This window comes from Harpegnathos saltator, unplaced genomic scaffold (assembly GCF_003227715.2).
Source record: "Harpegnathos saltator strain DR-91 unplaced genomic scaffold, Hsal_v8.6 scaffold312, whole genome shotgun sequence".
NCBI lineage: Eukaryota > Metazoa > Arthropoda > Insecta > Hymenoptera > Formicidae > Harpegnathos > Harpegnathos saltator.
In genome coordinates, this window is record NW_020230109.1 from 5,157 (window position 1) to 21,004 (window position 15,848).

The 15,848-nt window shown below is 39.1% G+C and overlaps 1 protein-coding gene across 4 annotated transcripts in view; it reads right to left on the bottom strand.

Annotated features, from left to right (window-relative positions):
* Positions 1-8,223: 8,223 nt before the first annotated feature.
* LOC105190690 (solute carrier family 26 member 10) overlaps positions 8,224-15,848 on the bottom strand; it is an 83,342-nt gene continuing 75,717 nt past the window's right edge. For 3 of the 4 annotated variants that reach the window (XM_011153566.3, XM_025299997.1, XM_011153568.3), the window contains 3 exons: positions 14,223-14,399; positions 8,783-8,909; positions 8,224-8,544 (listed from right to left, as the gene is read on the bottom strand). In XM_011153566.3, coding sequence (XP_011151868.1) covers positions 8,360-8,544; positions 8,783-8,909; positions 14,223-14,399 — 489 coding nt within the window. In that variant the 3' untranslated portion in view covers positions 8,224-8,359. The remainder of the gene's footprint in view (positions 8,545-8,782; positions 8,910-14,222; positions 14,400-15,848) is intronic. The other variant, XM_011153567.3, reaches the window with a different exon arrangement.

Consider the following 15,848-nt stretch of genomic DNA (forward strand, 5'->3'; position numbering starts at 1 on the left):
GTTCTTTTTCGGAATGTTTCTTCTCATTATTTTTCCCCGTTACTCGCCGAGTCGTTTTCCCATCATGCGTGAAGCTTTGTCGCTTTACACCGGCAGAAACAGCTGAAATAGTACCGATGAGTTGCTTCTCTGAACTTTTCTTCTTTTTGTTAAATTTTGACGATTGCTTCACCATTGCAGCTCGTGATGATCCGTCTCTTGCTTATGTCGATACTATATGTCGATTCAACTGCAATATTCTACTTTTATATTTTCGACGATTTCTTTATCTCTGAATCTGTCCAGTCTAAAATTCGTTCTGTGTTCTCATGAATGCTATTTATGCTCAGTATGTTTTTCTTCTGGTAGTCTTCCAGCCAATCCTTCAATTTTTTAACATTCTCATCTACATACTGCTTCGTCTCAACATTACTCTCATGCAGTAGAAGCTTTACAGAATTTATATTCTCATCTATATACTGCTTTTTCTCAACGTTACTCTCATGCAGCAGAAGTTTTACAAACTTTATACTCTCATCCACATAATTTTTGTGCACAACATCATTGAAGACTCTCGGCCGCGTTACATGATGTATCGCGTGTCCTGTTGCGTCAAAACCTTTGCCATTGGCGGTTAGACAAAAGGCATTTTCATGTACGTATCGTTTGGTTGCAACATCATTCAAATGATTTCTCACACCTGCAACACATTCTTCCACGTATTGTTTAGTTGCAACGTCACTGTCGGCTTCAGGCTGAGCTACATGTTTTATCTTGCGCGATTTTGCATCAAAAACTTTGGCCGCGTTTAAACAAAGGGCATTTTCATGTATGTAATTTTCAACATGTTCATTCCATTGATGCGCTCGATCAGTTTTCGCACCATTGTTTTCTCGTGACACTCCAAACTTATTCATCGACATTTCGGAACAAGTTGTACCGACTGACTGACTTGTGTCAATGCCACGCTGCTTAATTTATAATGAGACCAGCTTCACGGAGTTCTTCGATAATCGATAAAATTTCGTGCTCGTGCGAGTTGTTGCCAGCTTGGCGCGAAGCGTCAAGCAATCGCAGACGATCCACCAGCTCGTTGAGATCATCCCAATGCACGTAATCGATATTGTTGTCATTTAAGGTCATCATAGCTTGCGATGCGTATAAACCTTTTCCTCCCACTTTATTGCTCGACGCATCTGATACTAGGGGTGCGATTATATGTTTATATTTGTGTCCCTTGTTACCGAGTATAGGATTTTGCGGGAGGTATCCGCGTCTGTGAGTATTTGTTGCCAATAGTATATTTTTGTATTTTTGCATATCAGCTTTGGTGTACACAGAATCGTCGGGGATTCTTTTGAATATTAGCTCGTAAAGACCGGGTGTTCCAATGTATCCTGTTTCGCCTATGATTATATTATCGTCTCTGTCCACATCGATACGTTTATCACCGAGCATCGCTCCATTGTTACTAAGACGTACGCCGTAAACATAATCTATAGTGTTATCTTTTCCACTGCTTAGCACAGCTCCCATATATTTTTGACCCAACGGACCAAAATGATCACGTAAAGTTTGTTGTCCTTTGTACGTTCGCAACTGACGTCTAACGGATGTCACTACCGGTTTATTGGGGGTTTCGGAAACATTCTCATCATCATCATCATCATCATCAGTGAGTAGATTGTCGATCGGTGAAGGTTCATGCGACATTCCATGTAGTTCCTCATGTTGTAGAGCTTCCGTCGATGTAGGAACTATCAGAGGATCGTTTAATAGTTTCCGTTTCGGTGTAGTCAATGCGACTGGTGAAAGTTTTGCCTTACGCTTTATCTTTTTTTCGGGTTTTAATATTACACTATTTGTTTCTTCGCTTGTACTCATTGCTAGTGGCTCAGTTTTAACATCAACGTTACTTTCCACATTAGCGCTGCTTCCCGCGATTTGCTTGAGAGATTCAATAATAGGTTTAAAGTGTCTCTCCAATGCAGCATTTTCCACCATTTTACCGGTTTTCAAAGTGCGATACTTCTTGCGGATCGATTCGCTCGTTTTCGCAATCTCTTCCGCTACCTTTTCACGATCCATGATCTTCACGCTACTATTCATCATTGATATATTTGTCTCGTGGACGTTGAAGATGTTACCATGTTGAGGTTAAAATGACGATTGTGCATCTCACAACACAGCAAAGTCGTTAAATCCTTTTCTGTATCGTCCGTCGGTCATTGAGCTATCCTTATCAATCACTGTGAAACCATATTTATCCTCCCAACATTTGCAACACAATGTACTGAAATCCTCATATGACATGTCAGTGTTCACATGATCGTTGTACACATGTTTCAACAATGGTACCATCCTGTTTAAAGAGAATCAGAAGATTTGCATTGTCCCGTATAAGATGCTTGGGTATTTTTGCGTACGTCTGACAGAGATAGAAACAGTCAACGCTCGAATGACGACCCATTGCAAAGTATTCTCTTATCGTATCTTGTTTGTCACATGCAACGTCATCAAAGATAAAAATGGAATTTTTAGGCTCTTCGGTCATTGGAATCACATCGCTGTTATTGGAGAATGTAAAGTATCCAATTTCATCTATCGATTTCAGCAGATTTTCCAAGTAGCGATATTTAGGTTGTTGCAACGATTTCGAGTACACGTACAAGTTCTCGAAACGTAGGCCGTGCGGACTTTTCAACAAGCTGATGAGAATGTTTGTCTTGCCGCAATTCGAGGGACCGCATATGATGCCGCGTATGGTGTTCGGAAGCATGTTTCCATGCCTGCGCGCCTCTTGCTCAAGCATTGATTCCGTTCTATTGTCGAAATTTGTCACGCATATCGACGTTGGTTGCTTCACGAACCGCATGTTTCCCCCGTGAGTCGCAAAATAATTTAAATGTGACGCTGATTTAACTATATATAAGCGCGTTAATCTTGGAAACACTCAGTTTAGAAAATGTTCCTCCTGTTGACAGATACCCATGATATTCGAGAGCTAACCTCCGAACAACTGAAATATATACCGAAGATTGTTCTGTTACGCGAATTTGCAAAGTATATTGATGATTTGCAGGATAGACTCCCGGAACATTTAAGAGTCGATCCAGAGGTTCAGCAGTATCGTCGGTGTTTGGAATATTACAATCGTCCGTGGCAGCAAACACATATCGACGGTCCAGCACCGCTGATCAGGGACTGTAGTGAATGTCGTCGACAAAAGTCAAAGTCGGCAGTGGTCTATTGAATCGCGCGATAAATGCGCGTCCTATCGAACTACACATTCCCGGATATCAATTTTGTGGTCCTGGAACTCGCTTGGTAAAACGCTTGGCCAGAGGTGACCAAGGCATTAATTCATTGGACGCGGCGTGTCGTGAGCACGATATAGCCTATTCGCGTAACAACAATCTCACCGATCGGCACGCGGCGGATGAGATTCTCGCTGTGAAAGCGCGGAAACGCATAACTTCGAAAGAATCAACTCTAGGCGAGAAAGTTGCTGCTGCAGTCGTTTGGGCTGCTATGAAAGCCAAAACGAAAATCGGCATGAGCATAGGCACGAAGAAAAAGAAGTCGTCCAAGAAAGAAATCCGAAAACGAGCACTTCCAATAGCAAAACGGGGTGGTATTTTACCAGTTCTACCATTACTGGGAGTTCTCGGTTCACTAGTCGGTGGAGCGGCGGGTGTCGCAAAAGCGGTGAATGATGGCAAAGCCGCGCAACGCCAGCTGGAAGAATTAAAACGTCATCATCGTGCAATGGAAGGTCGCGCTACGAAAGGTCGTGGAATCTATCTTGCTCCGTACAAGTGCGGGAAAGGCGCTGCAGAAAAAAAAAAACGTCAAAAAAACGCTAAAATTACCCACGGGTGCAATGACTAATGTACAGTTGGAAAGACTAGCGAGGCGTATGCGTATATCTTTCTTTCGAGGTGTTTTCATGCGTGACGCTTTACCAATAGATGGAGTACGTCAAAACGAGAGCGGTATTGTAAATTTAGACAACACAGAGGGACCAGGTACTCACTGGGTGGCGTATGCGAAAAGAGGAAATCGCGCAATATATTTTGACAGTTTTGGTAATCTTTGACCGCCCAAGGAATTGATTCGATACCTTGAGAGAGATGTAGTGAAAATTTTGTACAATCGCACATCATATCAACATTACAACCAGAGCATTTGCGGCCAATTGTGCTTGCAGTTTCTCCAAACGGTAGAGGATCAATTTAAATGATGGTGATGACATTCCACTAACAGCAGTCAGTATTCGTTCGGCAGTTTGCAAACATGTCGCTAACGCTTACGTTGACTGGCAACAGTAACACCCTTACGGTGAGCTACTTTCCCGCTATAGATTTGAGCGATGGTGATTACGAGCTCGGTTTAACGGATTTCGAAGCATACAATACGATACCAAACATAAATTCGTCGAATAATAAATTTTACTATGGTGCTAACGATGAAGAAATTACGATTCCTGAAGGATCGTACGAATTGCGCGCCATATACGAATATCTGAAACGTACATTTCACATTCTTCAAAAGCAGTGCGTTCCAAAAATAATCCATATAGAGATGACGAGAATGAATATCCTATAATAATTCGTGCCAATAATAATACGATGAGGAGTGAAATCAAATGTGCTTATAGAATAAATTTTAGCAAACCAAACAACATTGGCTCGCTTTTGGGATTCTCATCGAGTCGTATATTAGAACCGCACCGATGGTACGAATCGGACGCCCCGATTAAGATTATCAACGTGAATATTATTCGTATAGAATGCAGCGTTGTCAGTGGTGCATACAGTAACAGTATGCGTGTACATACGATACATGAATTCTCGCCTAAGGTGCCACCAGGATATAAGATATCGGAAACCGACACATGTCATTTATCTTCCAATCATCGCACGGAGCATTACAGATTTAACGGTGCGTGTAGTTGATCAAGAAGGACAATCGCTCGATTTTCGAGGAGAAGAGATTACCGTTAGATTGCACGTACGACGGCGACGATAATAAACGTAATCTATGAAATGCTTGTGGTGAATCAAGTGGGACAGGTGAAACAAGCTGGAAATATACTTTCTACGAGACGCGCAATTAACAGTACAAAATCCCTCGTTCGAAAGAAACTCAGCGCGTTGAACGTTGAATTTTTGAAATCTCTGGGATTCATCGTACGAAACGATTGAGAAAAATGATTGACATTTTGAACATTGGAAATGAACCGGTCTTTGACGAGCGCATCGTCAAGATTGAGACACATACGTACAATCCATACGCTAACACAACGTTTGGACATAGCGACGAGATACGAATACCCATACAGCAGCAGGATTTATACATATTGCCATGTGAGAGTTATCTCTATGTCGAGGGGAAGGTGACGAAACAAGTTGCAGTCGATGGTGCGACTGTAACGTTGGGATATAATGGCGTTGCATTTATGTTTGATGAGATTCGTTATGAACTGGATGGTGTGGAGATTGATCGTAACAGAAACGTGGGAATAACTTCAACGCTCAAAAACTATGTATCGATATCTTCAGACAAAAATGCCATCATGAAAAATGCCGCGTGGGATACGACTGACACTATTTCGCCGGACGGGTACTTCAACTTTTGTGTACCGCTCAACGTTTTGCTCAACGTTTTAGGATTCTGTGAAGACTACAAACGTATAGTGATTAACGCGCGTCACGAATTGATTCTATTACGATCGCGCAGCGACAACAACAGTCTACTAGGATCTTCAGCGCTGGATCCTAAGATTGAGCTATTCAAGATACAATGGCGAATGCCTCACGTAATCTTGAACGATATCAATAAACTTTCCATGCTGAAAACTTTGGAGGATGGACGATACCTGAGTATGAGTTTCCGCTCGTGAGATCTGTATGAATTTCCTCTACTGCAAAGCACGACCAAACACTTGTAGACCGTCAAAACTGCTACTAATTTGGAGAAACCTCGATACGTTATCTTTGCGCTGCAGACTGGCCGGAAGAATGTCATGTCGGAAAATATAACTCGTTTCGATGACTGCAAATTGATCAACGTAAAGCTCTATCTGAATTCAGAGTGTTATCAGTACGACGACATGAATTTGGACTTTACAAAAAATAAATACGCCGTATTTTACGATATGTATAGATGTTTTCGTAAATCGTATTATGGATGCGACAATGCTGAGGCATGGTTAACAACTACCGACTTTCTGCGGCTAGGTCCTTTTGTGGTTATCGATTGCTCGCGTCAAAATGAGTCCGTCAAGAGTGCCACTGTGGATGTGCGCATCGAATTTGAGTGTAAGGAGAATATACCGGCGAATACTACCGCATATTGTCTCATCCTGCATGATCGTGTAGTTGAATACAGCCCGCTAACCAACATGGTGCGCAAACTTAACTAACATTGATTGTGAATTGTTAGCATGCGCTGTGAAAAATATAATGTATGAAGCCGTGAACAAATAAATGATATTCTAAAACATAAAATTATGTATAAATTAATTCTATATGTCTCCCATTTTACTTCCCTTCCCCCTCCTCAGAACGATGAGGATAGTGCCCAGCGCAAGTCGGTATGGTAAAATACTCTTTCGACGAACGTTTCGTATTCCCTTCCAACCTACTCTATGATGGTTTAAGTGGTAGGACCATCGCACAGTAAACGAAGGGTCCGGGATTCGAGTCTAGCCTAGTTTCGACTTTGTTTTTCTTTTGACGCATGCGTGACGCCATCATACATACTGTAAGAACCTTCACTATGCGCCTACTAGCAATAGGTAACAATGGTCTAGGAGGTTCGAGAGAGAGACATCCGATAGACGTTCGAGAGAGACGTCCGAGAGACGTCCGATAGACGTTCGAGAGACGTCCGAGAGACGTTCGAGAGACGTCCGAGAGACGTTCGAGAGACGTCCGATAGACGTTCAAGAGACGTCCGATAGACGTTCGATAGTAATCGCGGGGCCCAGGTTCGAGTCTACCTACAGCCCGACGCGTTTTTCTCTCGTGACGTCACGGCCGCCATCTTGCTCATAGAATCAAAGATTCTGGGGTGGAGCAGGAGGGTACCAATAAAGAGGGAGTATCAATTAAGAGGGGGGATCAATAAACAGGGGAATCAATTAAGAGGGGGTATCAATTAAGAGGGGTATCAATTAAGAGGGGGATCAATTAAGAGGGGGGTCAATTAAGAGGGGGGTCAATTAAGAGGGAGGTCAATTAGGGGGGTATTAATTAGAGGGGGGTATTAATTAAAAAATAATTAATAATTAATTGCTTTTGCATAATTAATTAGCAATTTGAGTTAGAATCCCCCTAGTTTATCTACTAAGGGCTACAAGAATATGCAATAAAGAGTAGGAAGTTCCATTTAGAATTTTAAAGTTGACCTTTACGTGACCTTCAAACGACAATCCAAGGTCCAGCCAAGGTCACCGTCAGATGTCCTCCTATGAACCCTATAACTTTTGCTTGAAACATTTTTCGCGATCTGGCTTTCCTGACGAAATATTTCCGATTGTCGATTAAAATGGGCCACCCTTTATATCAAGGAAAATATTTAACTAACAATAATCTTTATTTAATATTTTAATATTTTAATAGTATCACCTTTTTATAGTACAACCTGAGGAATCAATTTATGGTAAACAACCCACATAATTTAATTTAAGAAATTAAAGTCAAACTTAACATGGCTTTTCAAGAAGATTTCAGGGTCAAATAAATTTCATTAGCTAACACATTTTTCTAAACCCAAAATATTTTTTTTTTAAATGTGAATTTTGCAAAATATTTGACTTCTGGAACTTTTAGCACATCATTTATATAGGTGAAATCTGTTTACTCTACGCAGACAAAATATGTTTAAATAGATGTACTATATAAGCAACTACGATTAAAAATAAGAGCTTCAGTAAATAATCTCGATGCGAACATTACCCAGTCAAAAACATAACGTTGATTCGATGTTGATTTGACGTTGAAATGGTCGATGAAACGTTGAATCAACGTTAATTCAACCGTCGTCGATACCGAATCAACCTTGTGGTTCTGACTGGGTAATAATATTCATCAGCAATTTTAGAATTACGAAATTGTTTATGTTTGAGTGATGATAACAAAGACAATATTAGTAAAAACATTAACCTATTAAAAAAATGTCGATTTTATTACTTTATAGTAAATTTTTTATAACTTCAATAAAATAATCATATCTACATTTTTAACCAATATTTATATTGATTTTAAGACTTCGATTCACTGTGCAATAATGTGTTCGACAAATAGTATTGTTAAATAGTTTAGTTGCGCGCAAGAAAATACTATTTCGCTAAGACTTTTGCATTATGCAATTTTCAGAGTCTACTGATATAGTTTTCGTCGTAGACGCGAGTACTCCATGTAGCGGGCGTCGACGGCACTTCGCTGTGGGATCGTGCAAAATGTACAGCATCAGCAACGGTGGGAAACATGGCAAAGAAAGGGCTATCGTTGTATTCGTTGGTTAGGTTGCACTTTCTCATAGTCTCGTATACGGGACCTGTAAATGACCGTAAAGTGTAGTCGGTATAAATTAAAAAAATAATTTAAAACCCTTTTATTATTTTTTTTATTAATTTTTATCTCTTTTATTAATTCTTTTTTATTAACTCTTTTATTAATTTATTTAAAACTCTCGGACATTGAAACAGACAATAATATAAATAATTTCAAATTCTCATGATATAGATATCGCGAAAGTAATGCGTTAATTTATGTCAAATATCAAATATTCCTACCGGAGCAACCTGCTATATAAACGGATACTTCTATGCTGCAATATTCCTCAATGATGTTTCTTATTGCATTCGCTCCTGCCAAGTCGACATGTGACAACGCGGTGAAGTCCAATATGAGAACACGCAGCTGTGAGATAAAAATATACTTTTAAAATAAGGTAACAGACAAATTCAAAAGGGATAACCAATACTGTTAAAGGAGTGCCAAAATAGATAACAAACTTCAAAAATGTTAATAAAGTAGAAACAGTTGTGCAAACAATCAAATATCAGATAATCATTAAGAAGAGGATCTCTCAAAAAAATATTTTCCTGTTTATTATATATATAAATTTTATACAAATAGTTTTAATATATTTAACAAAAACCTATAATCCTATCCTGCAGGGTGTCCCATTTTAAATGAACCAGGCAAAAATCTCGAAAAATATGAAAGATACTAAGAAACCTCTCAGACAAAAGTAATATAGTTTCAAATAAGACTATAAACAACTATATCATTTTGTTTATAGATGCGCCACTTTCGAGATATTTATTGATTACTTTTCTTACATGGAAACCCCAATTTTTTATTATATCATATTTTCTACCAATTAATTTGAATACCTTTTGTCTGAAACATTTTTTTTTGCCTAATATTTTTTGAGATATTTAAGGAAAACTTAGTAACATTTTCAATATTTAACTTACCATATCTATTATCATATCTAGCTAACTATTTGTCAAAAGAAAAAATAATATTAAACGTTTTTACTTAATTTAATCTCCAGAATATATTATTATAATAATGCCCTAACTTTTGTTAACTTATCAACCTTTGGAAATATCAAAATCATAAAATTAAGAAAAGTCAAGGCATTATTATAACAGTATATTCCTAACACCAAATAGAGTAAAAAAGTCTAGTACCACACTTTTTCTTCCGACAAATAGTTACCGAGGAATACAGGGTATTTGATAACTGATCATGCAGACGAAAGTTGGAGATAGATTGGGTGTAGCCGAGAAGAAAAGTCATGTACCATAATGTCAAATTGGCAATAGTTACCGAGTTATTAATTAAAACATGTAAGCCAACGAGCGCATAGAGAGCGGAGGGCGGCCGCAGTAAGCACGTAGACATTTGATACAGGCGGAGTCAGCGAGTTGCGGTGTAGGCAAGCACGCGCGGCGAGGGGCAACGTAAGCGACAAGAGGCGATCGCGCGCGACGAGGTTTTTCTTTATAGCTTTTTCCTTATAGTTCGCTCGCTCCTCGTCGTTCGCGCTCGCTCGCTCTTCGTCGCGCGCACTCGCCTCTTGTCGTTTACGTTACCCCTCGCCGCGCGCACTCGCCTACCGCTGACTCCGCCTGTATCAAATGTCTACGTGTTTACTGCGGTCGCCCTCCGCTCTCTACGCGCTTACATGTTTTAATTAATAACTCGATAACTATTGGCAATTTGACATTATGGTACATGACTTTTCTTCTCGGCTACACCCAATCTATCTCTAATTTTCGTCTGCATGATCAGCTATCAAACACCCTGTATATCGTAAGCTAAATATTGAAAAAAAAACAAGTTTTTTTAATGCCAACTTAAATATTTTTAAAAGTAGTAGGCAAATAAAAAAATATTTAAGACAAAAGTTATTAAAATTAATTGATAGGTATAAATGGTATAACAAAAAATTGGGATTCCATTTAAGAAAAGTAATGATCAGTGAATATCTCGAAAGTGACGCCATCTAACAAAATGATATAATTGTTTATAGTCCCACTTTAAACCATACAACATTTTCTGAAACGTTTCTTAATACTTTTTATATTCTTCGAGATTTTTTTCTGGCGCTTTTGAAATGGAATACCCTGTATACAAGGTGTCTCAGAACTTTGAGACACCCTGTACACGGCTCCGTAGGTTAGGTTACCATAGGGACATAGAGCTAAGTGAGAGGAACAAAAAAGTCTTGTACCATAACGTGAAAATCGTAGTAGTTTTTAATAATAACCGCGTAAAGTTTGGTGTTTTCCACGCCCATCGCGGCCTATAGACTGTCGCGATGGCATCTTGGCGCTTTGACACCGCGCGATGGTCAGCGCAAGCCGCGTTATCGCTCAGCCCCTACGCATACAGCTTGCCGCGGAGCGTCTATAGGCCGCGCTAGGCGTGGAAAACGCCTAACTTTGCGCTGTTATAATTAAAAAACTATTACGATTTTCATATTATGGCACAGGACTTTTTTCTTCCTGTTATTTAGCTCTATATCCCCTACGGAGCCCGTGTGCCAAAGTTCTGAAACACCTTGTATACAGGGTGGGGGGTTATAAGTTTACAACCCGAAATGTGAAGGTAGATTGGGTTAAGACAAACCGTTTTGCGAGATTCGCAATAATTATCGAGTTATTAATGACAGAAATCTTGAGGAGTGGGAGCGCGCCGACATAAATGATTGCAGAAGCGTTACAGCTGCTCAGGCTACGGCGCGGCCCACTCGACCCAGCAACTGTGAGCGGCGTGCGGCGTGCGGCGAGACGTAAGTCCGACGAGATAAAACAACGAATCTCGCAAAACGGTATGGGACTTTTATGTTTGTCTTAACCCAATCTACCTTCGCACTTCGGGTTGTAAACTTATAACCCCCCACCCTGTATATGTACGAGGGCGGTCCGATAAGTACTTAGCCTCACCGCCCGATGGCGCCACTATCGCAAGAGAAATTTACTATCGTGTAGTACATTCTCGTAGACGGTTACTGTCGAAATTTCAGCCGAATCGGACTCGTAGTTTTGTTTCGACCGCGTGTGGAAGCGGGCGTGTCCGCGGATTTTAGAAAAATGGAAAAAGAGCAATATCGGTCGGTGATTCGATTCTTGTTTTTGGAAGGGAAATCGCGCAGCGAAATCAAAAAGCGCTTGCATGCTGTGTACGGTGACTCTTCTCCTTCGATGGCGACCGTCAAAAATTGGTTTAACGCGTTTCAACGTGGTCGTACGTCGGTTTTTGATGAGCCACGCCCAGGTGCCCCGAAAACGGCTACTACGGAGGATAACATGACAAAAATCCACGATCTCGTATTGGCAGACCGCCGATTGAAGGTGCACGAGATAGCTAAGACAGTAGGCATCTCAAAAGACCGCGTGGGTCATATCCTGCATGAAATTTTGGGCATGAGAAAGCTGTCGGCGCGATGGGTGCCGCGTTTGCTCACTCCGGACAACAAGCGCAACCGTGAGACCACTTCAGAGCAGTGTTTGACGCTGTTTAAGCGCAATCCGAAGGAGTTTCTGCGTCGTTTCGTGACCGTCGACGAAACATGGATTCACTGGTACACACCAGAGACCAAGGAACAGTCGAAACAGTGGACTTCACCCGGCGAACGAGTTCCGAAGAAGGCGAAGACTGTCCTATCGGCCGGAAAGGTGATGACCACCGTTTTCTGGGATTCACAAGGTGTGATCTACATCGATTACCTGGAGAAGGGCAAAACGGTCACAGGGCTGTACTATGCCGAATTATTGGGCCAATTCGACGCCGAATTGCAGAAAAAACGGCCCCATTTGGCGAAGAAAAAAGTGCTCTTCCACCATGACAACGCACCGGCTCACACCTCCGTCCTCGCCACGGTCAAATTGGTCGAATTGGGCTACGAACTGCTGCCCCATCCACCGTATTCTCCAGATTTGGCCCCGTGCGACTTCTTTTTGTTTCCAAACTTGAAAAAGTCACTCGCCGGGCAGAAATTTGAGTCGAATGAGGAGGTCATCGCCGCCACGGAGGCCTACTTTGCAGACCTCGAGAAAACATATTTTTCAGACGGGTTAAAGAAGTTGGAGCATCGCTGGGTCAAGTGTATCGAGCTAAAAGGAGACTATGTTGAGAAATAAATCGCCACTTTTCCAAAATTTTCGTTTTTCTTTTGTAGGCTAAGTATTTATCGGACCACCCTCGTATACAGGGTGACTCGAAACAAGTTGTCCTTAATATGCTATATTCTTAAGCAAATTCTAAGATTATTTTTCCTCTTGTAAAATGTTATCCGATACTTAGTTACTGAATTATTAAGATCAATATTTCGTCTATTACGGGCTCGGTACAGAAGGCAGGCAACGGAACAATTGACCGTTGGGACGCGTGCCGCGTAGGCGCTGATGTTGCGCGTTTGGTGCGATATGCTATTCGATGCATGTGATAACATTCATCCATATTATTTTTAAAACTTAAAAATATTAACATTCGCGGATGTAATAGCAAATATAATACGAGTACGTATTATAAATTAGGAGGATATATTATTTGTTCCGCCCCTGCCTGCTTTCTGTACCCGGCCCATAATAGACGAAACATTTATCTTAATAACTCAGTAACTAAGCATCAGATAACATTTTGCAAGAAGAAAAATAGTCCTAGAATTTGTTCAAGAATATGGCATATTAAGGACAACTATTTCAAATCACCTGTATATATAATATACGTATTTAAACTTTGTTTATTCCTTATAGTCTAGTAACTACAATATATAAAAATATATAAAGATGTTGAAACCTCTTGATGTTTAAGAAAAAAATGTATATCTTCGAGAACAAATATTTCCTATAAAAATTGCAAAATTTTAAATGACATGTTACACAATAAAAATAATATAATCTTGAATAGCGTTTCCAAGATTACGTAAAGATTTAAATTTTTTTAATTTCCAGATAATCTTTATGTGACCTTGACGATGCTATTCAAAATCATATTAATTTTACTACATAATATATCATTTAAAATCTTATAACTTTTGTATCGAACATTTTTTCTCGATAATACATATTTTCTAAAATATTAAGAGGTTTTTACACTCTCTATATACATCCGTATAAAGCACTGTATTTACTAAGCCATAGCAAATATAAATAAAAGTTTATATACTACATTATATATTCTATTACATTACATATATTCTAGCACATTATGTATTCTATTTAAGCTCTTTTCTCCTAATCGGTTGACTTTATTTTTTGATTACCTGTAAAGATTTGGTACATATTTTGAGCTTCTACATTTAGTTATAAAGATATAGCAATGTTTTTTGAAATTTTTTGAGCAAGACAAACATACGTTTGCTATATATAAATTGCAAAACTTTTGTATAAGACAAATGCTTATAATTTATGCTGATAATTTAAGATGTCATTTTGAAATTTTTCATTGTTTTTCGCAATATTAAGCAATATTATAATTCATTTTTGCATGTAATTTCATTGCGTAAAAGCATATGTAATTTTGTTTAACTAATATGACGTAAACTTTGCATAAGGAAGAAGTTATTCTGTCAAAATTTTCGAAAATAGCATCTTTCTCAATAAATGTTTAATCGTACCAATTGAATTCTTTAATGTGGAAAATGTAAAATGTTTTTTTTAATGTTACTTTGAAATCTTACTAATATTACGTTATTAACAATGTTATTTTTACCTTTTTAATTTCTTCCGTTTCAACGGAACCAGTAGTCGCAGCTTTCAATCGCCTATATAGTTCTTTTTGGGGCATTAACTCTGCGATCTTGTATATTTCTTCACGAAAGTATTGCCTACACGCAAAATTTAAGCTGCCAGAGTAGCGGAAAATCTTAATGCCAGGAATTTCTACTGTCTGTAAATATTAGTAATATAATATTAATAATTATACACGCTCTGTCTCAAAAATAACCGGAGTAGCTTTATTTTAACGAAATTAGTGACGCCTTCTGTTGGTGGGAGATTGAGTTAGGAAGTGTCAACCTTCCTTAATAACCTGTAAAAATTTTATGACATTTCGTTCACTAAAAGTCAAGATACGATGAACTTAACTGACAGTAGTTTGATACCTCAGTCGAAAAATGAATAAAGAACAAAAAATCAAGGTAATTATATAGAATATCCCCCTCACCTCCGATATCGATGAAAAAATATTTAATCGACGCGTTTTTGCAACAGAAACAACTTTTCTATTTGAAAAAATCGTCGCTCTATCTTGTGGAGCGAGATATTAATTGTTAAAGTTGACGGCAATTTAGGTTAGAAAATCTGTCACATTGACAAAATGTTTCGACAGATACATGCCCCGCGATGTTATGCGCATGCTCTGTGGTCACGTGCATGTTCAGTGGCTACATGCGCATGCTTGAGTGCACGAAATTTGAAATGCAGCTATGTCTGCCACTTCTCTTATTTTCTTTTAAATCCTTCGCCTTACTAAAAAGATGAGTACAATATACTAAAAATGGATACAGGAAAAGTAATTATTTAGAATAGGGGAGCCAGTTCCAATCTTCAATTTTGACGTTATTGAGAACATCTTACTGATTAACCTATTATAAGTTTTTGTCATTGTTTATTAAAAAGTTATGGATAAATGACATTTTTTAATGCGAAACAAGATTCCGGATAGGTTTGCAACTTTCCACGCGCAACGAGGACGGGATAGGTGCAGGAGGGGGACCGCAGGCCTCCCTTGCACCCCCCCGTGTGTGTGAGTGTGTATGTGTGTGTGTGTGTACATATGTTTCAGACATTTTCATTTATTAAACATATAAATTTTTAGCTCATGTATTAGTGGTAATTTTTTTTTTAATAACCACTGATATATGAGCTACAAATTCATATGTTTAATAAATAAAAATGTGTCAAGCATATGTACACACACACACACGGGGAGATGCAAAGGGGGCCTTCGACCCTCCCTCCCACACCCACCCCGTCCTCGTTGCGCGTGGAAAGTTACAAACCCATCCAGAATCTTGCTTATCTGTCGCTTATCTGTCCGTGACAGATTTTCTAACCTAAATTGCCATCAACTTTAACAATTAATATCTCGCTCCACAAGGCAGAGCGACGATTTTTCAAATAGAAAAGTTATTTCTCTTGCAAAAACGCGTCGATTAAATATTTTTTCGTCGATATCGGAGGTGAGGGGAGTATTCTGTATAATTACCAAAATCAATATTAAGTTCTGTGTTAAAAACGGTAAAAGTGCCACGGAAATACTCCAAATGCTTAAAATCGTTTATGGAGATAATTGTTTATCACAAACACAAGTTTTTGAGTAGCATCGACGATTCAG